Source organism: Perca fluviatilis, chromosome 2, assembly GCF_010015445.1.
Source record: "Perca fluviatilis chromosome 2, GENO_Pfluv_1.0, whole genome shotgun sequence".
Taxonomy (NCBI): domain Eukaryota; kingdom Metazoa; phylum Chordata; class Actinopteri; order Perciformes; family Percidae; genus Perca; species Perca fluviatilis.
In genome coordinates, this window is record NC_053113.1 from 45,592,073 (window position 1) to 45,616,785 (window position 24,713).

Below are 24,713 nucleotides of genomic sequence, written 5' to 3' on the forward strand. Positions count from 1 at the left end.
AAACAGCCTGATTCCCTGTGTGCGTACTGTACATCATGGTGCCATCACATAGCATCCATGTATAGAGGAGTGGACTACAACTGACAGACTTTGATGCTCACCCTGCTGTGGGAAATGATTCCTAAATGGAGAGAGGACCATTTTAGTCCATGATAACACATGATACATTTTTTTAATTTGTCTGTGCTTACTTTTTTAAACTACAGCCAATTTAGCCATGCTGCACATTAATGTCGATACACCCATTGAAAGTGGCAGAAAATTGGAAGAACATTTAAAGGTCCCATGACATGGTGCTCTTTGGATGCTTTTATATAGGCCTTAGTGGTCCCCTAATACTGTATCTGAAGTCTCTTTTATATAGACCTTAGTGGTCCCCTAATACTGTATCTGAAGTCTCTTTTATATAGAACTTAGTGGTCCCCTAATACTGTATCTGAAGTCTCTTTTATATAGACCTTAGTGGTCCCCTAATACTGTATCTGAAGTCTCTTTTATATAGACCTTAGTGGTCCCCTAATACTGTATCTGAAGTCTCTTTTATATAGGCCTTAGTGGTCCCCTAATACTGTATCTGAAGTCTCTTTTATATAGACCTTAGTGGTCCCCTAATACTGTATCTGAAGTCTCTTTTATATAGGCCTTAGTGGTCCCCTAATACTGTATCTGAAGTCTCTTTTATATAGGCCTTAGTGGTCCCCTAATACTGTATCTGAAGTCTCTTTTATATAGAACTTAGTGGTCCCCTAATACTGTATCTGAAGTCTCTTTTATATAGACCTTAGTGGTCCCCTAATACTGTATCTGAAGTCTCTTTTATATAGGCCTTAGTGGTCCCCTAATACTGTATCTGAAGTCTCTTTTATATAGGCCTTAGTGGTCCCCTAATACTGTATCTGAAGTCTCTTTTATATAGAACTTAGTGGTCCCCTAATACTGTATCTGAAGTCTCTTTTATATAGGCCTTAGTGGTCCCCTAATACTGTATCTGAAGTCTCTTTTATATAGACCTTAGTTGGTCCCCTAATACTGTATCTGAAGTCTCTTTTGTAGGCCTTAGTGGTCCCCCTAATACTGTATCTGAAGTCTCTTTTATATAGACCTTAGTGGTCCCCTAATATTGTATCTGAAGTCTCTTTTATATAGACCTTAGTGGTCCCCTAATACTGTATCTGAAGTCTCTTTTATATAGACCTTAGTGGTCCCCTAATACTGTATCTGAAGTCTCTTTTATATAGACCTTAGTGGTCCCCTAATATTGTATCTGAAGTCTCTTTTATATAGACCTTAGTGGTCCCCTAATACTGTATCTGAAGTCTCTTTTATATAGGCCTTAGTGGTCCCCTAATACTGTATCTGAAGTCTCTTTTATATAGACCTTAGTGGTCCCCTAATACTGTATCTGAAGTCTCTTTATATAGTCCTTAGTGGTCCCCTAATACTGTATCTGAAGTCTCTTTATATAGACCGTTGTTCGTCCCCTAATACTGTATCTGAAGTCTCTTTTATATAGACCTTAGTGGTCCCCTAATACTGTATCTGAAGTCTCTTTTATATAGACCTTAGTGGTCTCCTAATACTGGATCTGAAGTCTCTCTTTTATATAGGCCTTAGTGGTCCCCTAATACTGTATCTGAAGTCTCTTTTAATAGGCCTTAGTGGTCCTCTAATACTGTATCTGAAGTCTCTTTTATATAGACCTTAGTGGTCCCCTAATACTGTATCTGAAGTCTCTTTTATATAGGCCTTAGTGGTCCCCTAATACTGTATCTGAGGTCTCTTTTATATAGACCTTAGTGGTCCCCTAATACTGTATCTGAAGTCTCTTTTATATAGAACTTAGTGGTCCCCTAATACTGTATCTGAAGTCTCTTTTATATAGACCTTAGTGGTCCCCTAATACTGTATCTGAAGTCTCTTTTATATAGGCCTTAGTGGTCCCCTAATACTGTATCTGAAGTCTCTTTTATATAGACCTTAGTGGTCCCCTAATATTGTATCTGAAGTCTCTTTTATATAGACCTTAGTGGTCCCCTAATAATGTATCTGAAGTCTCTTTTATATAGGCCTTAGTGGTCCCCTAATACTGTATCTGAAGTCTCTTTTATATAGGCCTTAGTGGTCCTCTAATACTGTATCTGAAGTCTCTTTCCCAAAATTCAGCCTTGGTGCAGAATTACAGCCACTAGAGCCAGTCCCACAATGAGCTTTCCTTAGGATGTACCATTTCTGTGTCTGTAGCTTTAAATGCTATTGAGGAGGAGAGAGTCATTTTCTATATTGACTATGCTTGATTCTATCTAAAGAGGCTAAATAATAATAATAATAATAATGACTGATGCTTCTGCATTGGATATCTCCCTTCAAATATATATACTCTGATTAAAAATGCTGAAGACTTTTTGTCATCTCTAATGCTAGAGACATTAAGAGCTCTGCTGTGTATTTAACTCCACTTTTTTATGTCAAAGTCAAGTTACTAGTCATGAGGACGACTATTCAGCCTGTGAAAAAAGCTGTTTAATGTCTTCTGTGGCTCTGTTTTGTTAAGTCTGAGAAGATGACTGAGTAACGTCAGTTGAATATGTGGGCTTGGGGACAGTTTTGACAAAATACAGCACCAGTCAAATGTTTGGACACACTTTGCCATTCACTTGAATGAGAAAGTGTGTCCAAACTTTTGACTGGTACCCTATGTGATCGAGCGGAATTATGAAAAGTGTTGGATCTAATTTTTGGAGGTTAACCGACATGAGATACTACATGTCTAGATATGGACCTGTACCGTTTTTTTTTTGACCATCTTTTTTCTTTTTTTTTTTTTTTTTACATCTGTTTCTTGCATTTGCCCAAACTTATGGAAGTGCAATAGTAAACCGTGAGGAGGAAATCAGCTCCCTGATAAATAATCACAACCGTCAAAAGCCATCGTACGTTTACTACTGTAGGCATTTGAGCAAATGAAATAAAAGCTGTATACAGTTAAATTGGGTGTTTTCTGACGTATGTGGTGGAAAACACATTGATTACAAATCTAACAATTCAGATTTAGGTTTGTGCTAATTCCTGTTGATCATACCCTGACTATCAGTCTGTATTAGGAGTGCTTCTCCATTTGGTCTGGAGGCGATTCAAAGCCCATGTGTTGAAAGGGCACAAGGCAACATGACAGCCTGCACAGCCAGCCAATCAAAGAGCTTAGACACACAGCTAGCAAATCAACAGGAGTCCCTGCCAAGCACAGACTTCATGGGGATACACAAGGGAAACTGGGAAATACAAGTTCTGTGGTATAAAGTCAAAGCACTAACTAGAGAAGTGGAAATGAACAAGCTTTACTTTGCTTTTGAGAATGTGTTGTAATGTAAAAGCAGCTCGGGAGTTGAATGTGGGCAACATCGGGAGGCATCAGACATAGCTGTTTAAAAAGGGACAGCAAAGTTCTGATCCCTGTGATTTTCATGTCTTGGAAGAGAAAAAGGCTGAGACAGGGAGCGCGGAGAGTCGTCATGAGGCAAACACGAAAACACAAGAGAGAAATGAGATGAAGATAGGAGGGGAGGGAGGAGCTGAAACAATAAAAATGCTAATGTCTTAAAGTCTGGAAGGAATGATAAAGGCATTAAGACAAAATACAAACAGAGCCTCTGAAATAAAGTTTTTTTTTTTAAGTGAAAACTGTCAACAACTCGTGTGTTGTTTTTCCATTACCTTCATCTCCGACTGCGTTTGATAGGGCACAGCATGCAAACATGCAAGCAGAGAGAGGGGGGGTTAGAGATAACACAGGTCACAGATTCATCAATTCACAGACACAGGAAAACATGACATGAGCATTAAACAACACTGAAAACACCATCATGCTTTGGAAGAGGTTAGACACGTTACTGTTGGGTCGAGCCCCTGGTTTATATCAGTGGATGGTAGGGCTGCGCCATATGAGGAAATATGCGATACGGATATGACTTGCGACAAATAAACCGCTTTAGTGCGTAACTTTTTGATATAAATGAACGTCCGTTACATTCAAGCCATTGCCTAATGAGTTGATAAAAAGCTAATTAAGACTATCGGCTCCACATAACTCTCTCTGGATTTCTCAGTATGGCTATGTTCACAAGATTGTGGCGTCCAGCGACTTTCGCGCACAGGAACTCGAGTGAAGATAATGACCTCTTCTGAAGAGTCCATTGTGTTTTTTAATCCTCCATGTCCTCCTTGGCTACTACCTACACTGTGTGGAGGAGGAGGGGGGGGGTGCTGCGCAATCACGGAAGGCTTGTATCACGTGGACGCACCAACAGTTTTGTTGTCATTACTTAGAATTCCTAAAGGGGGACGACAGAAACTATACACACTATAGCTTTAAAGTGTACTCAGTTCTGCTGCTTTCTGCTAAAATATGACAAATTGCTTGTTGAATTTAAAACAAACGAATAGAAATAATTTCTAACTTTCTTTTATTGAAAGAACTGAACATTGAAACGTATATAAAAGGCAGAACTAAAAAAAAAAAAAAGTTTCTTTTTAAAATGATATTTTCTACTGATATTTTCCTTCAACTAACACAAAAAGGTTTCTATTGCAATAAGTCGCAGCCTTTCGTTCGACTGGTTGTGAATGTTTTCCCAAGATGGCTACTGCATGTATATGTGAACGCTACTGTCTTTATTATCTATCTTTTTAATAAACTGTCTGTACACTTACAAAGTTTTCAATGCTTCATGGTCCAGTATTAAGCAAGAACGCTGCAATCGGCAGCGGCTAAACAAGCTACAATGTTCTTGTTGTCAGACACATAGAATACTAATCGGAGTCTGTCAGCGGCTAAACGAGCACTTTTGTGAAGGTAAATACAAGCTTTACAATTTCCTTATATCTTACAGTACATTGTAGCCTGTTTGACCACTCCCGACTGCCGCGACCTCACTTAATACTGGACCAATGTCAAAAGATTGTTGTTCCCATCAGTCACTTAGACACAAAAACATAGGTTGAAAAAAAACAGTAGTTAACCTATAATTGTGATTCCGTTTTTTGGGGTCCAATCTCACAGATCTGTCTGGTACAGACAAATTGTGGACGAAAGTCATGTAGACTGTACTAGGTTTAACTCAGAGTGTACATACAAGTCTGTAAATGTGTTGCTTGACTTAAAGGACCTTTACTGACTACATGTATGTGCTAACTCCAATCCAGTGCTACCATATTTTCTAAATCAGCAAAAGCAAAAAGAATCCTTAAGGGCTGGTTCACCCAAATTACAAATCAACATTGTCTTACTGTACTTACCTCTAGTGGAATCTAGCCATGTGGATTCACGATAAGGCACAAAGTACGGTTCTATGGGCTGAAATATGTGCCACCAGAAACTGAATTTGAATCATTTATATTTGAATTGCTAAACTTGAATAATTGCATTGAAAAACTGAATTTGAATCACATAATTTGAAATTGTATTGTTTAATTTGAATAATTGCATTGAAAAACTGAATAGTATCATTTTAAATTGAATTTATTCGTTTGGAACTGAAGTCCAATAAAATGTGATCATCACTGAAAATTCAACTCTATATATCTTCACATTCAGTTCTCACAATTCAAATTCAGTTCTCAAAATTACATTTCAAGTTACTGTGACAGACGGGTCAAGGCAAGCACTTCTTCCTCGTTTCATGGCAGGAACTGTGCTCCAAAACGTAGGTTCTGATTGGCCGAAGAGGAGTCCTGTGTAGCTGCGCCACTGAACTCTCTCTTCCTTCATCCTTCAACTACCCGGATGTCTGTCACATAAACTTCAAATGCAATTTTGAGAACTGAATTTGAATTGTGAGAACTGAATGTGAAGATATATAGAGAGTTGAATTTTCAGTGAGGATCACATTTTATTGGACTTGAGTTCCAAACGAATAAATTCAATTTCAAATTATACTATTCAGATTCAGTTTTTCAACGCAATGATTCAAATTAAACAATGCAATTTCAAATTATGTGATTCAAATTCAGTTTTTCAATGCAAGTATTCAAGTTTAGCAATTCAAATTCAAATATAAATGATTCAAATTCAATTTCTGGTGGCACATATTTCAGCCCATACGGTTCTGGTTATCTTAGTTTGGTCTTAGTCCATCAATGATACTTTGTGATTGCAACTTTGTGGCACTTTAAAAGCCCTTTCCTGTTTCAACATGAGAATGACCATGCACAAAGCCAGGTCCATTGACAAATGGTTTGCCCAGTTTGGTGTGACACAGCTTGACTGGCCTGCACAGAATCGTGACCTCAAAATCATCAAACACCTCTGGGATACACTGGAACGCTGAAACATCACTAATGCTCTTGTGGCTGAATGTGCACAAATCCCTGCAGCCAGGCTCCAACATTTGCTGGAAATACTGGAAACACTTCTCAGAAATCCCTGACATAACCTGAACAAATACAACCAAAACTTGGTTACATCCCACTAGAGTGAGAACATGTGTTTTTGAAATTTGGTGACCAGCATTTTCCACTCTACAAAATGAAAATTCAGTGTGATGTTAACGGCATCTGATGGAAAAACACCTAGTCCTGCTTGTTGTGGCAGTCAGCATGCTGCCAGCCGAGAGTGCGTTCATCCACATGCCAAGCCTGACACCTAGTGGCAGTTGGTAGAAAGTAAACTCCAGTCAGATCTTTTTTTTTTTTTTTTGCTGTTATGGAAGGATTTACATTTCATTTTTAGCAGTTTCTGGTCATTTAAGCAGGGCCATGTTGTCATTAAATATTGAAGTAATGATCTGAGGGGAAAGAATACATGGTTGGCAGGACAGAGAATCAATTTGCTGGGGGAAATAAATAAATTGAGTGCCCAGAGACAGAGATATGAGAATAAAAAGGAAGAGTAAGAACGTGTTGCCCTCCACCAAAATGTAGGTGAAAATGTATTAAGTTGCATTTACAATGTAAAAAAAAAATACTCTCAGAGTAAAATCGTGAGGCCAAAATTCTTCTTTTCTCTTGGTTTCACTGTTACAAATCAAATTTTAACACCACCCATGAGCAGAGATGTATAGTAACGAAGTAGAACTACTTCACTACTCTACCTAATTACTAAAAGGCTGTATCTGTACTCTACTGGAGTATTATTTTTTTCTCCTACTTCCACTTTTACTTCAGTACATGTTTTCGATGAGTTTAATACTTTTACTCCGATACATTTTTTATATGCTGCATCGTTACTCGTTACTGCTGTGAAGTCCTCACGCTATGGAGACTGTGTAGGTTACGGTGTGTACGTTAGTTACGTACGCTAATTAAGTAATTTAAGAAGAAATCCCCGAGATCGAGTCGTGTTTCTTTTCATTACGGCGGTTGCCTGTTCAGAAGTCAGAGACGATGTAAGTTTGTACTCTTTCTCTTTAGCTATTGTTGCAGCAGATGAAGCTATTCCTGAGTTGTTTCAGTCTGCAGTGAGTACTGAACGTTAACCGCTAGTTTATCTGTATTTTGCTAGCTTGCTAACTTTTACGTTTTTTGGGACTTTAATCGTTACTTTGCTGGAGAGGATGTTCATTTTACTTGCACAGTGTGATAATTGTACATTTTATTTCAGTATTTGTTATTATTTGTTATTTTTAATATAATATATTTAATATTTGTTAATTCCTTTGGCTAAACATTTGACATAATATAAACAATATGATATTCAAACTTTTGACTGCTTTCTTTAATAACTAAATAACACAATACTTGTACTTTTACTTTCAGTACTTGAGTAGTACATTTTAAAATAAACTACTTGCAATACAAAAAATGTTGAATACTTTAGTACTTCTACTTAAGTGTGGTGCTTAAAGAGCACTTCAAATATCACTTTTTTGATAGAGTATTTGTACTTTTACTCAAGTATGGGTCTCTAGTACTTTATACACCTCTGCCCACGAGGTATAAAATGATTTGCTGTTGTCACAGTGCCAGAGTGATGTTTAGTCACTCTCTGATGACCCTGTAGTTAGTGGTGGGGTCTGACTGGACTGTGTTATCATCCACTGAACACCCAGCCCTTCTCTGGAATCCTCAATTAATCTAATGCGCCTCTGCAAAAAGCAAGAGGCCGACATTTTTCCTGACGTGCCTAATGAATAGTAAAGTGAGTACTAATGCCCACTATCTTTGAACTCTTAATTGAATGAAAGCAGCTTGCAGAGTAAATTGATTTTCCAGTGCTTTTGGTCTTTCCCTTTCAACATTGCCCAGTCATTTAAAAAAAGGCGATGGAACACAGTGAGTGACATCAATCCCTTAAAGCGTCACACAAAGATTATTTTGTACCTTAAAATAATGTCTCCAAAATCGTTTCAGTGGTTCATCAACTCATAACAGGGTGAACGGCACTTCTGCATTCGCTTTGCTGCCCTCTATCGGCTATAACTGCACTATGCAAGTTTGCCAGATCGGGTAGCGGATCTGTAGTTCGAATGTGACATAAGAAACTTACTACAGCGGTAATGGACAATTCCGCTTCCAAAATGTGTAGGGGGGCCGAAGAGGAAAAGTGCTTAGGTGTTGCTTTAAGTATACTGAGCGTGGACCAGTGCAGGAGATAAAAATCAATAGTGTTGCCCCCCACCAGGCCTAAGCCACTGGGAATTATTTTGTAATGTATTTTTATGATGTTTTTTTCAACTACAGTTACAGTGGGGAGGCTCAGTTGGAAACTTAAGACGTAGCCATATTTCCAAATCTCCAGTTAGATTTTAGCACTGACTTTATTTAGGGCTTTATGGAGTCTGCCTTATAGTCTTTTTAAATTCTCAATTTCGCAATTCCGTCCATTATTCTGTTATCACATAAAAACTATTGGGCTCTACATTAATGCTGCCATCAGTCTGGGACTCTGGGCCCTCGTCGGAAAAAAAGACACTTGCCACCGGGCTAAACAACTTTTCTGGGGGAAAGCCTGAGGTGATATGTTTTAGAGAAAGACAAAGGAGATGACATGCATTTCTTTCGTCTATTTAAAGTATTAGTTCATCTAGCAGGCTTTACATTCAACACTCAAATGAAAAACCAAGATTAGTCTTTGGTGTCAGTTTTGTGAAAGGAATGAACAAAGTGTTTTGGAGATTGTGTCATTAGTCTGATTCACCATTACAAGACAAGAACACACACTTTTTATTCTCATTTACGGAGGAGGAGCCAGGCCAGGTCCTCTGAAGGATTCATCTGCTCACTGTTCTGGGTAGGTTTGTCCCCATCTCAGTGGGCCTTTCTTCTGGTTTGTTCTCTCGCTCTCTAAAGCCCAGCTCAGACCAAAGATTGGCTACAAGTCGAAAACGTTTAAGATGGTTGCAGGGAAAAAGTTGCAGAGGTCTGAACCGGCCCGTCTCAGCTCGACTCAAACCAGCTGATGGCTTCGCTGCGACTCAGCTGGTCGAGTCTCAAGAGGCTGGTTTTAGAACGTAAGGGATGGTTTCAACAGCCAATAGAGAAGTCAGCTGCTCGAGTCAGCTGGTTAAAATGGAGTTTTAGACGGAGGCTCAACGAGCGGCCTCGATCACGGTATGTGCTGGGAGCGAGCTAGAGAGTGACTGAAGAGAGCGAGCTGCATTACAATAAAGTAGTGATTCAGAGAAATAAAACATTGTTGGTTTGATAATTAAACCCACCTGTGTGTGGAGTATTGTTTGTAATGGTCTTTGCACGCGCTGAGGAAGGGCGCTGCCTGAAACGTCCGTTGTGTGGCAATAAACTATCAAATTGGGAGTGCTTTCCTAGCAGCTTTATTTATGATTATTCACTTTTAGAATCCAGCATCCAGCATTCAAAGCTTTCTAAGTATCTAAGTGAGTTGAGCACGTCCCGTTCTATTTTTAATGTTCTCATCATGTAAGGACCAGTAAGCATAATCTTCCTGAGATGTGACGTACTGGAGATTGGATGTATGTGCAGTCAGTCAGTAGGGAGTTCCTACCTTTAGTGGCTCCTGCGGCCCCCAAGTGGTACACGGCCCCCAGGATGAGCCAGAGGGCCTTCTGCTCCTCCCCGGAGATGCCCAGCACCTTCATGGCTGCCTGCAGCTTGGTGAACTGCTGCGAGGCGCGCTGCTTGTCTTCAGCCTGGGGAGGATGTGATCACATCAAACTTTAGAGATCCCAGACAGGAAGTGGAAATGTTGTAGCAGCAAACTCCTACTTCCATTCATTTAGTTCATCCACAAATACCATAGAGCAGAGATCTTCAACAGGGGTCCGGGGCCCCTAATGTGTCCTCAGAGTTAATGAAGGGGGTGGCACCAAATTATTGTTCATTTAAAAAAAAATTAAAAATACTTTGCCTATCAAACAGGTGCGTCGGAGGGGGATAAGTAGGTCAAAGGTTGCAAAGACCCTCCCGCACACTGTCTAACTTGGAAAAGAATTATGTAATAGTACATTACTAGACATTCATCTGGCAAAATGAATGAAGGGTGTTTCTTTGCAACTTTTGAAAATAAAATAAAAAAAAAAAAAATGTCTTAAAGATGCAGTAGGTAAGTCTTATAAAACTAACTTTCTGTCATATTTGCTGAAACTGAATCTATGTTCCAGTAGAACTACATGAATTAAAAACTCCTCTGGCACCTCCTACAGCCTGTGGTGCCATTGGCAAAATTCCACCGCTCCCGGTCGATTTTCTCCAATCAGGGCCACAGGGGGCGGGTCTATCTGCCTGTCAATCACTGCTCAGGCACACGCATATAAGAGCGTTCTCCCCTCCCCCCTCCCTGCGCACCAGCTGCAGAAAGGTTTTCCAAAACTCTGTGAATAATGGAGTGGCTTTTCAGAGGTGGCGTGGCTGCAGGATTTTAAAGATCTGAAGAACGATGCAGATGTAGCCACATTTCCTCTCAACAGGTAACATAATTACCATGAATGATTTATCTTTCACTTGGTTATTAGTAGTCAAAAGTCCACAAAGCTACATTGGTGAGGATGATAGTAACGTTTGCACAGTGGTCGGTCTGATGTGATGCTGAAATGGCTAACGGTAGCCTGCTAGTTAGCATCGTTTTACTGTTGGTGAGTAAAGTTAACGTTGTGTTGGTGTTTAGTTATTGAACATGTTGTCTGTCTGACATGCCGGCAGTTCTGTCAAACTCCGTTGTGTGGGAGGGGCTTAGGAGACGGTTTGGGCTGCAGCAGAAAGGGGGGAGGGACTGAGAAGTTGTCGATGTTCAAATTTGTTGGCAAAGTCCTGGATCTTCACAATCTTACCTACTGCAGCTTTAACATGAATCCAACATATTATTAGCAAATATAAATCAGCCTATTTCTGAAAAAAACACATTAATAATAGGCTTACTGCCCTATAGGTAATATAGTCACTAAGTTAGTAATACACATATACAGTTAATCCTAAGGATTCACTCTGCCACATGTATGTTTGAAATAAAAAACATTTATAAAATCCTTCCAACAGTTATTTTTATAGCTTATAGTTTTCTATGCACTAAAAATGTACTATGTACTGTATATAGCAGGGGTCATCAACCTTTTTGAAACTGAGAGCTACTTCATGGGTATTGAGTCATACAAAGGGCTACCAGTTTGATACACTCTTCTGAAATAACAATTGTGCTCAGTTTGCCTTTAGTTATCTATGATTATTAACGATTAATGATGCTCATCTATGTGAAGACACTGATCATGTTAATGATTTCTCACAATAATTATCAACAATGACTTAACAAGGTGGGAAACAGATAATATCAATATTCAATTTTCATTTTTAGAACAGTCCTGAGGGCTACTCATGTGGTCCTTGGGGGCTACCTGGTGCCCGTGGGCACCGTGTTGGTGACCCCTGGTATATAGGCTTTAAGCCCAGTTTAATATGCAAGTTCATTTTATAAAATATGTAGTAGGGGTCCTTGCTCTGTCTCTCTCAGATAAAGGGTCCTTGCCTTTAAAAAACATTGCTAAAGAGGTTAGAGCTCGACGATAAACTGGCCAATATTGCATGTAGATTGGTATCTGCGTATATGTGAGCCAGTAAATTACAAGAAATTAAAGTACAGAAATGCTCAAGAAATGGTTTAAAACAGTGTCATCAAAGGGAATTTGTCAGCTGTCACACGTCTTGCCCAGTACAGTACATTTCTTGGTTGCAATTGTAAAAAAAAATAAAAATAAAAAAGGAACCTCATCAAAAATGTGTATATGTATCTTCATACGTTTTTTTAAACTATACTAAATATTAATATCAATATCGCCTTAAAAATCCTGTTTCACCGAGCTGCAATATAGGGCTCAGAAATAAACATAAAATGAAATGAAACCGTAAGCAAAAGAAAGAAAGATCTCAATAAAAGCCTCTGGCATGATTACCTTAGACTGCGGTAGGATCCCAAAAGCACTATTCTCAGCCAGGTGGTTAAAGTGCAGCTCGGTCCTGGAAGAGAGGAAGAGAGAAAGAGAGGGAGAGAGGTAGAGAGAGGAAGAGGGAAAGAGAGAGGGAACATTGTGGGATGAGCCAGTGAAAAGCTAACACCTCTGGATGTTGCTGTACACTGTCTTTTGATTCAGTTTATCCAACACTATCGGACATTTGTGACGCCAAATGATATGGATTCAAAAGCCTGAAACGACATTTTGCTGTTCATTAAAGTACACTGAGTTAACAGAGTGTTAATTACTGTATATCAGGAATAGAAAGGAAAGGAGTGATTTCAGACAAAGTTGCATCGCTAAAAGAAACCCAAAATCCTGAGAACCTGAAATCTTGAGTGGTCTTGTACCAAAGAGAAATGGACATCCAATAAAACAGTTTGCACTGCTAATTCATGCATACTGTACATTTTCATGGAAGAGGCAAAGAAACTGAAGAAACTTTGAATGACAAATTTGCTAGTGGGATTCACTGGCAACAGAGACAGTAAACCACGTGTCAAACTCAAGGCCCGGGGGCCAAATCCGGCCCCTTGCTAATTTTGATCCGGCCCGCATATCAATTTAGGTTCACAGCAAATTTTGTTTTTCATACTGTAATTATGAGACACTGCCATGCAGAATTTTTCGACTCACCTCAGGCTGCTGTCGGCTCCGGCCATCATGTAGTAGAAGACGTTGAAGGTGGACTCTGCCTCGGGCCGTTTGCTCACCCGCAGTTTCTCCAGCAGCATCGTCTAACATGGAGGAGACCCTCAGTATACTCACTGTGTGTGTGTGTGTGTGTGTGTGTGTGTGTGTGTGTGTGTGTGTGTGTGTGTGTGTGTGTGTGTGTGTGTGTGTGTGTGTGTGTGTGTGTGTGTGTGTGAGATTATGGGTCAGGGCTGAACGATTAATCGATTTCAAATGGAAATCGAGATTTGAAAGAATGGGATTAGCTAATTGTGAAGACCGTGATTAATTGAATGTTTGGTGTTAACATTTTGTGTAAAAAATTGTCTTCCTCTTTTTAGTATTATATTGACTGTTTTTTATAAGATAAATGCTGGAATACTGTTACATATCACAAATTGTTTACAGAAGTGTCCTATTTTCAGTGGATCTTTCATTTATTTTGCATGACTTTATTTACAGTGGTGCTCATACGTTTATGAACCCATGCTAAAGTTGACTAAAAGTTCCCTTGGCCTTTGGAATTAAATAGCCCCCCCACATCATCACATACCCTTCACCATACCTAGAGACTGGCATGGTTTTATTTCTGTTAGCCTAATAGCTGGTTTGATTTGCATTGAGAGATGATCTTATGGAAAGTACCCCATGCCAATCTCTAGGTATGGTGAAGGGTATGTGATGATGTGGGGGGGCTATTTTAATTCCAAAGGCCAAGGGAACTTTATCAGGATGCATAGTATCCTGGATCCATGAAATAACTGGCCTTTAAAAATAAAAATCTGCCTGCCTCTATGGGAATTTAACATAGGGGTGTGTATACTTATGCCCCCTGTATTTTAAGGAAGAACATTTATTTATTTACGATACATTATTCATTCACAAAGAAAATTGGTGTCCTTAAAGGTTGGATTTTTCCTAATTTTTAATTTATTATTATAATTAAGGCATTAAGATCAATTTCCAAAAGATGATTTTTTTTATTCCTCTTTTTAGTCAACTTTAGCATGGGTCCATAAACTTATGAGCGCCACTGTAACATGATCGTAGAAGGTGCAATATTTAGCTAAAAAACTAATCGCAATTACATTTTTTCCTCAAATCATTCAGCCCAAGTGTGTGTGAATGAGCATAATATGAGCACTTTAAAGTAAAATGTGTTAGGCTATACAATAAGTAGCAAACTCCTTTGAGGAATAACTGTGTATAATGTAAGCCAGTGAGCAGTAGAGAGAGAGTGCGTGTGTGTGCGTGTGTGTGTGTGTGTGTGTAGGAAATTTTCTCCAATCTAAGCCATTTAGGGGTGTCAGAGCTATCGTTATACCTCATCCAATAAGTCAGTCCTCTAATATTTGCCGCCCAGTAATAAAACATAAAATTGGGGAGTGCCATGCCGCCTAAGGTGTGAGGCTTTTGTAATACACTTTTCCGAATCCGAGGATTTTTGTTGTTCCAGATAAATGCTGATACAAGTTTATCTATGGAGTTGAAAAAGTATTTGGTCAAAAAGATAGGAAGATTTTGAAACATATATAGGAACTTAGGCAATACATTGATCTTAATAGTATTAATTCTACCACTTAAAGAGAGGGGCAGCAGGTCCCAGTGTTTGATATCCCGTTTCAGACCTTCTATCAAGGGCAGGAGGTTAGCTTTATAGAGGTCCTTGTAAGTATGTGTTGCCCAAATCCCCAAATATTTAATCTTTTTGGTGTGTGTGTGTGTGTGTGTGTTACCTGGATAGACGCGGAGGCCACCTGGCCAGCCTGGTCAAAGTCGAGGGACACTATGTGGGAGAAGCGGCTGGCGTTGGTGTTCATAGAGGTGGAGCTGTTGCCGAAAGCCTCCAGGATGGTGTAGACCGCCTGCCACTTCTCAGCTGTGTCACCAAAACAAATGTCAAATCGGATGTCATCTTTTGTTTTGGGGGGGGATCGGTTATGTTGTTAATATTATTAAATACAAGATATTTGACACGTCTAGCTATTCCTCTACTGTGTGTCTATCCCTGTGTTTTTGTGAGGACTCACCGGAGAAGATTTTGCCCGTGCTGCCGGCGATGGAGACCAGGTACTGGACCAGGTGCTGGCAGTTGGTGGTCTTGCCGCTGCCGGACTTGCCCAGCAGCACGATGGACTGGTCCTGCCGGGTGGTGAGCAGGTTGCGATAGGCCGACTGGGCCACTGAGTAGATATGAGGTGCAGAGTCATCGCGCCGACAGCCTTTGAACATGTGCATCACCTGACGGGGGAGGAAGAAGACACACACACACACACACACAGCAGGGGTGGGTGCACGGGACAAGGACAAACACAAAAGCACAGAGGGGATCAAATCCGAGCCACTTATTCAATATGTGGGACAGTTAGGGCTGAACGATTAATTGTTTTCAAATCGAAATTGAGTTTTTGCACTTTTTTCTGCATGTGTTGTTCACACGACATGGACACCCAAAGATGATAGGTGAACATGTCCTGTAAAACCATGGGCTAGGGACCGAATCACCATCACGTCATGCTTACACAAAAATCACTTCCAGGTAGACAGATGGCCGCTGATTTTAACTGCGGAGATATGTGAATTTGGCACACTTGTTTATTTCTGTTGTCATTTTCAGCCGTAACTGTAACGTTTAAAGATATGAAGTTAAACACGGAGGTCTGATTAGACTGGGTCTAAATCAGCTTGCCCGTCATCGGTCTTAAACTTACCTTCTCAGAGTACATGGAGGGTGTGCTTAGGGGGTTGATGATGACCGTATTGAGTCCAGCGTAGGTGTGGATGAGGTTACCTCCGTAGCGCTGCCTCAGGCAGTGCATCACACTGGATTCATTCAGGTAGAGCAGTGAAGCCAGGTCCTCTGATCGGTTGTATGATGGAGGGTTGGCCTGCACACGGAAGGGAAAAAAAAAAAAAAAAAAAAAAAAAAAAAAAAGAGAGAGAGAAAGAAAAAAAAAAAAAAAAAAAAAAAAAAAAAAAAAAAAAAAAAAAAAAAAAAAAAAAAAAAAAAAAAGAGAGAGAGATATGACCATGATGCCACTCAACTAGTAGGAGAGAAACCGGTACGCCGCATCTCTAGATGAGCCGCAGCGGAGCCTTATCGAACTTTGTGAAAGAAAATACTGGGAACCAAGCAATCGGCCCTTTCCGAACAGGCACACGCTCCAAACAGGCACTGCACTAGTACATACAATTATATATACAATTTCTTGCAATTGCTAATACTGTGATACACTGTAAAATACAGTGATCATTGATAGAAATGTTATAATGTACGTTCTCACTTTACATGATGAGATCTGATTCTATGAGGATGTCTATAAAAAAAATATATAAAATGTTATAATATAAAAGCATAAAAATGGTATGGAACAGTGTGTATCAAACTGTACATTTAGGATTCAACAGAGTCCTACTGCTGCAACACCATTAACAATTTGGAGCCATCTTCCCATTCACCTTTTCTACGTCGTCCTCGTCCACTTCCAGTACTGTCCCATCATGCTCCAGTTGGATTTTCACCTTGCCCTCTGGCAGGGAGCCAGCCTCCGTCTTCACCACGGTGGCTGCCAAAACAAAGGACAGGAAAAAACGGACAGCTGTTAGCCTGCTGGAAGTGCTCACACTCATCCCTTTATCTTAACTGGCTAACTAAAAGGCAAAAACATAGCATGAAAAGCTCATGATTTTCACGTTTTAAACTTTGAAGCCTGCAGATTACCACATGGATGGAAGCACAGCTTCTCAGGCCACTTACAATCACCAGAGACAATGCAACCTTATCCCTCTGCTGACAGAAAAAAAATGATCTTATTACCTTTTACAAATATTCCACAGTGTCTAGCACTAATGAAATGTGTGCTTGTCATGTGTGGATTGACAGATTAGAACGGTCTCTTCTGTTATTGTGGATGTGGTCATAAAAATAATCCAGGTAAAATGCACAGCAGAGTATACAACTAAAACTTAACAAATGATTAAAAGTCACAGCCAAAAGGGAGACAAGCAACAAACTTAAAGACAGACCGAATAACGGCTACACAATGTAAGGCTTTTCTAATCATTAAAAGGGAGAGTTCAGCTTTTGGGCAATGCACTTATTTACTCTTTAAGAGAGTAAGACAACAAGACAGATATCATTCTCATGTCTGTGTGTTGAGCACGAAGCCGGGACATGGTTAGCCTAGCTTAGCATAAATACTGGAAGCGAAGGGAAACAGAAAGCCTGGCTTGTAGGGCTGCACAATTAATCAAATTTTAATCACGATCACGATTTTGGCTTCCCACGATCAAATTTGCGTGATCGTGCGATATTTAAAATGCGTCATTCCGTTCATAGAACACTCCTTATCAAAGTTTTTGCAAAGTCAATCTAGCGCTCCATAAACCACAGTATAATCACGTGCCTCCATGAGCCAATCAGAGTTGTTCCCTGCACCTCGCAGCTTAGTTTCTAGATGTAGACAGTCACAGAGGACAGAGTTAAGTGAGGAAAATTCCACAACAGGTAGCAGTCGGTCATCATAAGCCGGTCACCATGTTTACCAGTTTACCAGTAAACGCAACATTTTGTCCCGTCCGTTTTCTTTTTCATACAACAGCAGTGACCAGTGCTAGTTTGTGTCTTTTAGCTCATAGCTTTAGCAGCAGACTGTTGGATGTGCCGTTGTTGGAATCCTCTACAGTGAAATACAGACACACTACACCATTTAGCGGTCAGCATTTTAGCCGTGTTTAATCCAGTTACTACTGTGGCTAACGCTAGGCTAACGTTACCTGCTGTGTAACGTGTTATTAGTGTTTACTAGCGTGACATGCAACAATGTTTATGTTGCCTCTAACGTGGGTTTCGGAGCATCAGAGTGCAACGCAGACATGTAAGTGGCAGTGTAATGAGCCACAGAAATCTGCGTAGCTATTTCGTCTGGTAGATACCAGGCACCACATGCCCGCTAAAACAGAAAAATTGCGTTGTGTATCTTTCACGCGTGCGCACATGTGTGGAAAGCGGTCGCACAACAGCTGAAATGGCATACTCCTTCACAGTATCCTTCAATAAAGGAGGAATTTAGCACAATATGGATGTATTAGCAGGAATTTAGCACAATATGGATGTATTAGCAGGAATTTAGCACAATATGGATGTATTAGCAGGAATTTAGCACAATATGGATGTATTAGTAGGAATTTAGCACAATATGGATTTAAAAGCGGTTATAATTAGCCTATGTGACAATAAAATTTGTTTTGGTTAAAATCAACAAATAATCGTGATAATTAATCGTGATCTCAATATTGATCAAAATAATCGTGATTATCATTTTGGCCATAATCGTGCAGCCCTACTGGCTTGGTTCAAAGTTAAAAACGACGCCTATCAACACCTCTAACACCGAGTTTCCACCAACTGCGGAACGTCTGCGGATCGGCTCCGTGCTCCGCTGTCCTTCAATAACGGCATGACTGACAGCTGAAGTCATGAGGACCCACGAGATCTCGAGAAATTCACGTATGATCGCACGATATAACAGGATGTAGTTTCTATAAACAGAACCACAAAACCAGTTTGTTTCCATCCATTATGACGTTTTCAAGGTGTACAGCAGGGAAATATGATCCGCCGTGAGCATGGTGTATTTTATTTTGAAAATTAACCGGATGTCCTGTGCTGAATTGCTGCGGAGCTCTCCGGCGTCCTTATCTGCTCCGGAGGGCTGCAGATCGAAAAAAAAAACTGTATACAGAGCCAAGATAGATAGGCCAAGATAGTGTGATAGCAATACACGCCTTCCAATCACACCATTCCTCAGATTTTAGATTAGCAGAGGAGTGATGGGGGGCCAGCAGCCCAGTGCTACCCCACTGACACATGTTAGGATGTGAAAGGGAAAGGGAATATAGTACAATCCAGCAACGATGCGAGACCAATGGGAAACTGAATCATAACACAGCCAGGGAAACATTACACTTGAGAAACAGTACGCCCAATTTCCCCATCAGAATATCTGCAAGTTCACTGCCATTCACTTCGGCTCCCTTTTTCTTTTTGCAAACATTACAACCTATTTTTTTTTATGAAAACATCCCTCTTAAACTCACACAATTCAGAAAACTACATCTATCTATAATTCCAGGAACGTCTTTCTGTCTGTGTGTGTGTCTGTCTGTCTGTGTGTGTGTTAAGCGCATATCTCTCGAACCGTTAGTCCGATGGATTTCAAACTTGACAGGTGTCTTGCTATGGGCACGAGTAAGTGCAGTGCCAACTTTGGCGTTGTTTGGATAAGAAATGCAAAAGTTATCCTTAAAAATCCGGGAAAAAAAGCACACATTAGCTGTTGCCGTTCTAGACGCTGGCCACTCCCCCTCTGCTCAATGAGTGAGCAGGAGCAGAGAGAGAGAGAGAGAGAGAGAGAGAGAGAGAGAGGGAGAGAGAGAGAGAGAGAGAGAGAGAGAGAGAGAGAGAGAGAGAGCAGCGGAGCTTTGGCAGCTAAAATGTGTGCAAAGTAGCACTACTTTGGACTGTCTTTGACTTTTGAATAAACAAACGACAATTCCCGAATTTAACGATGTTTCAGAATCCCACACATGCAAAGCACAACCAGCTACAACAAGTGCAGACAGAGCGTGATGTCACTTATAGGTAGGCTATCTATCTTATAAAGCCAGACGTATCTGTGCAGTGTGTATTCTCTCTCTCTCTCTCTCTCTCTCTCTCCACGTGCACACACACACACACACACACACACACCACAGGTTCTGGTGGTTGATGATCGCAGATATGTGCTGATTAGCTCTCATAACGGGCAGGGGGGTAGCACACTGCTGTGTCCATGACACTAATGTCTGATTACTCCACATTTTAATTGTGATATTTTGTGATTACATTCTGATTCTGCAATGTTCTCTGTCAGGTAAATATATAAGCACAATGTCTTCCTCCATAGGCGCCGATTTATGTTTTCCTCCGTGGGTGCTCACGCGCGCATGCCCTTTAAAAAAAAAAAAAAAAATGTAGTCAAAAAATGTTTGCATTTCAGAACCTTAGGAAACGGACAGCAGCCGATACAAACACACTATTATCTCGATAATAAAGCCGTAGGCCTAAAGTTTCAACTCAGGACAGCGTCACTTCTCACAAATACAGATAGGGTTGGAGAGGAGAAGTTTAACTGACCACTAGAGCTTAGATCGGCCCAAAAAGTCAAGCCCGACCCAGCCCGAGCCCGAGCACATTGTGTCCGAGCCCGACACGACACGTTAACTGTAATTATGAGCCCGATTTAAACCGACACTTTTTTAACACGTGGACCGTTATAACTGACGTTCTCAACTACAATTCCGAGTTGTTTGAACTGCAGAAATCGGTTTAGAATAATGCAACAAGGACGAAGCATGTAAACTGCGCTGTTTGTTTATTCAGCCCAGCAGGCCCGGTGGGATGCGTGCGAAAGGAGGAGACTCCACGCATGACACGTGTTGCATTTTGTAACTGCAGCCTAACTTTTGTACACATTTGTTACTTTTATATAGCCTATATATATTTATAATATTTCTGATTATGGCATAGCTTTCTCCCCACCCAATTAGGCTTTAAAAATAAATAAATAAATAAATCGCTTGATCAAGGGTCCGTCCGGGCTCTGGGGTAGCCTATCCACCGCGATCAGCTTCGTGGGAAATTAAGAACTCTCTGCACTGGTGGTGGATGTCGTCGATGTACTTGCATCATTAGCTTTGCTTTTTTAATAACAAATCTGTCCATTTAATTCTCACTCTGATTACCTAACGCACACGCACGCACTGTGTGGGGGGAGACGCTGTGATTGGTGGATAGGATATGGAGCAGGGGACTGACAGCGACATAACCAATCACATTATGACAGACGCTCCACTTAGCACCAATTGCAATGTTTAATTTTAAATAAATGTAGCCTACTGGCAGTCTGGCACACGTGGGTGCTCAGTGGGTGCTGTTATTGGCGCCTATGTCTTCCTCTGATGTAGACGTAGCCTACGCTAAGTCAATAGATAGTAGGATACAGTGGAGTTGCATATTAAGTGCTTCAGGGTCCTTCTGTAAGTCATTTTGGGGTACACTTTGGTTTTGATAAATTCTACAAGCAGCAACACCACAGGCCAAGTAATCAGCCCGTTTTCAACGGGCACAGCACTAGTTCATTATAAATTCATTTTAAAATCTATTTATATCCTATTATCTTTGTAATAGTCTCGCATTACCAAACCTTCTGTCAGCTCTAGCCACTGAAAAGAAATACGTGGAGAAATCAGGCCAATTACAAAAGCTGCTCAGTCTGACGTTGTGTTGCCTGAGCTCATTACTATTCATGAGCTCGCCCAGTTGCGCTGGGTAAAGGATGCTGATAGCCAAGCTCTCATTGGCTAGCTGTTAGCCAATCAGAGTCAAGCAGCTTAGCTCGTTGAATATTAAGGAGAACTGGCACAAATTGAGTCTTCCTGCAGGCTTTCTGTACGATAGATTGGCTTGAAAAAAGGTAACCAAGGCATTTTTTCCGCAAAAAAAATGTTACAGAGTCCATGGTAGAACTTCAGACATTACCACAAGGTAATGAAATATGTGTGGCAGGGCACCTTTAAAATTCCAACACAAATAATGTCATGTAAAAAATTGTAATAACACTGGTTTATTAAGATTACATTTTCAGTATTGCAAATGTAATTTGTTTAAAAAATAAACTAATTTATTTACCAGTCACAGTTTGTTTTTTTTGTTGTTTTTTTCTCAGTGAGAGAAAAATGGCCCACAAAAAGGTGAGACATGTTCTGCAGTGAAATGTTTAGGAGGAAGGCCATCTCACCCAGGGAGAAGCCATCTTTGTGGACCAGCCAGACTTTCTCGGATCCATACCAGGCCTGCTCGGCTGCGATCTGCTCCTCTGTCTTCACCTGGGGTAGACAAACAACAAGGAGAGAAAGTGACTGGACCGTATCTGGAAACAATTATTGTCATGTCACTGGACCACTCATAGTCACACTGGGTCTTTCTGAAGCCCCCACTACTTCCAGTTTGATACCAGCACATGCTGAAAGGTTATGGAAGAAAGAGGTTGCCAACGTGACGGCCATGCAGTGGATGACAGTGGACTAAAGGGTCTCAGAGTCCACTGAGCACTGCTGCTCCTTCAGGGTGCTGGGTGCATGTGTGTGACAAACTTCCAACCACACAGATGTCAATATAACAAGCCTCAGGGGGGTGTGAAGGGGGTTCAAAGGGAACACTGGTAAGAAGCGTACCAGGGATTACCTCAGTTGAGTGACACAACGGGGACAAAAGTGAAGACGGAACACAACAAAAATACAACTGAACAGTAAAAAACTAGTGCTGTCAAAATTAACTGGATAATAAACAATTTAACCCCAGTACTTTTTATTACGCATGCATGTTACACACACACACACACACACACACACACACGCAAGGACTTTGTTATTAATCCCGAATAAATATTTTAATCGTTTGACAGCCCTAATTTAACCACATCGCACAAAAAACTAAAGAAAAGTATTTTTGGATGTAAACCAAAAGAAACAATTGAGTCTTAACTATTGGTGACTGCCTAAATGTCACATCATTTGGACGGGAAAAGTGAACAAGACACACTGCACTTCACAAGCAAAAGGGAGAGAGCACAACACAGCACACACACACACACACACAGACACACACACACACACACACACACACACACACAGCATTCTACGGTGCAGGGGATCATGGGACGGGCTGGAGGCGCAGTGCAGGCCAGACCTGTGGCTGCTGAGCTGCAGCATGAGATGCCAGAAGGAGGGCCACAGGGTCCTCTTCCACAGATCCCTGGGGATTGGCCAGCATGAAGAGGTCAAAGGTCACAGTTAGATATGAGTAACAAATGTTGTACAGACACACATACAAATAGATAACATAGATAAGCACACACGGATAAATGTATAGCTGTAGGCGGGCATTGCATCTGAACAAAGTGTAGTTCATCATTCTTATCCAGCACACCTGTGACAGACAGAGAAATCAAGTCTGCTATACTATAAGCGTGGTCAGGACCTGTTGCGATCCACTTACTGGCTTTATGCTAGATCTGCTTTAATATTTAACAATACACTTTCACCAGTGAAATGTTTACAGATTCATGGAAAAAAATGCCTGCATGACAACAAACAAAATTGGGGCCATGGACAAAGATTCATCATGAAATGAAAACTGGGAGCAGCTGAACATAATAATTAGCCACACGACAGCGTGGACGCGCCACACGTGCATGCTAACTGTCTAAACAGAAGCTACAAAGCCCATGCAGGTTGCTTCTATCAGCCTGATGCGGCGTGAAAAGAAAGTCATGCCACTGTGTTACAAATTGCACCTCATGTCAATGATAAAACAAGGAAAGACCTGCCAAAAAGCTTTTGACTGAATAAGTCACACTTTATGATGTGTGTAAAATATGAGATAAAATAATAAATAATCTGTGTTTAGAAAGTAGACTTCGGGGGGGGTTATGGTTTGCTGTCAAACCCAGCATCAGATGAGTTAACGGTCAATTTCATCTCTGTGTTTCCAGTACAAACATATATTTAGGATATGTTTAGCCTAATTTAGCACAACGACTGGAAGCAGGCATCTTATTTAGGCATTGTACTGTGTTACCTAACAAAGTTATCATCTATACATCCATGACCAGTCTTTGTTTTGCAGTCCACCAAAAAAAATAGCTCCAATGCTAACTGCTCTCAAACCAACAATGTGAGGTTTCACCTTTCTTTTTTGGCACATCAGGTTACATTTAAATGAAAAATTTTAAGATTACATACTCCTATACTTTTCCACTACCTTACCTAAGCTAAATATATCCTACATCTATCTCTGTACTGGATTAACAGACATGAAATTAGTATCATTATTCCCAGACCATTGATAAAGGTAACGTTCAGACCATTCTTTAAAAATGTGGTTCCCTTAATGCCAAATAATAATCCAGGTTCTCCCTTAATTTAATTTCCAACAAATTTCCAAAAACATTCTCCTACTGTCAGGAAGGGTTATAGTCACAGGAAGGCTAAAAATAAAACATAATCAAATCTGATCAGTCAAATAGTGGTTCTGGAATCAATGACTTGTAAACGGCTGGATCAATCCACATAGTATCCATTACATCAAAAGATGGATGCCTACAAGAAATCTTATAGCCTTTCAGATTTTTGTATTGGTCTCAGCATGTTGGGAATATTGTAGTACAGACAAGGGAAATGAGAAAACTAGGAAAAGTTAGGAAGGATTCCAAGCCTTACACTCCGACAAGTCACACGAGTACAAACACCAGCCAGGAGGCCCAGAGGAAGGCTGGAGGGCCGCGGTACCTGGGGGGGCTGCAGGGCTGCGGGGGCTTGGACAGAAGACGAAACACTGACAGCCTGCTCCAGCTTAGCCACAAAGCAACCGCAGTGAGACAACAACCAGCAAAAGCAGTGTGTGTACGGCGAGGAGAGAAGGAAAAGAGAATGAGGGGAAGAACGGGAGGAGAAGAAGACAAGGTCAACATGGAACTTTGGATGATGAAAATGCAGTGTAGTGCATAAAAACAAAGAAAAAGAGCATGG

The 24,713-nt window shown here is 40.6% G+C and overlaps 1 protein-coding gene across 18 annotated transcripts in view; it reads right to left on the reverse strand.

Moving 5' to 3' along the window:
* The window catches only part of myo18ab (myosin XVIIIAb), a 168,488-nt gene that overhangs the window by 96,536 nt on the left and 47,239 nt on the right, over positions 1-24,713 (reverse strand). For 8 of the 18 annotated variants that reach the window (XM_039791360.1, XM_039791353.1, XM_039791346.1 and 5 more), the window contains 11 exons: positions 24,405-24,536; positions 22,873-22,938; positions 21,923-22,010; positions 16,542-16,648; positions 15,794-15,970; positions 15,113-15,323; positions 14,819-14,961; positions 13,047-13,147; positions 12,351-12,414; positions 9,956-10,100; positions 3,712-3,723 (listed from right to left, as the gene is read on the reverse strand). In XM_039791360.1, coding sequence (XP_039647294.1) covers positions 3,712-3,723; positions 9,956-10,100; positions 12,351-12,414; positions 13,047-13,147; positions 14,819-14,961; positions 15,113-15,323; positions 15,794-15,970; positions 16,542-16,648; positions 21,923-22,010; positions 22,873-22,938; positions 24,405-24,536 — 1,246 coding nt within the window. The remainder of the gene's footprint in view (positions 1-3,711; positions 3,724-9,955; positions 10,101-12,350; positions 12,415-13,046; positions 13,148-14,818; positions 14,962-15,112; positions 15,324-15,793; positions 15,971-16,541; positions 16,649-21,922; positions 22,011-22,872; positions 22,939-24,404; positions 24,537-24,713) is intronic. The other 10 variants (XM_039791377.1, XM_039791337.1, XM_039791368.1 and 7 more) reach the window with 5 other exon arrangements.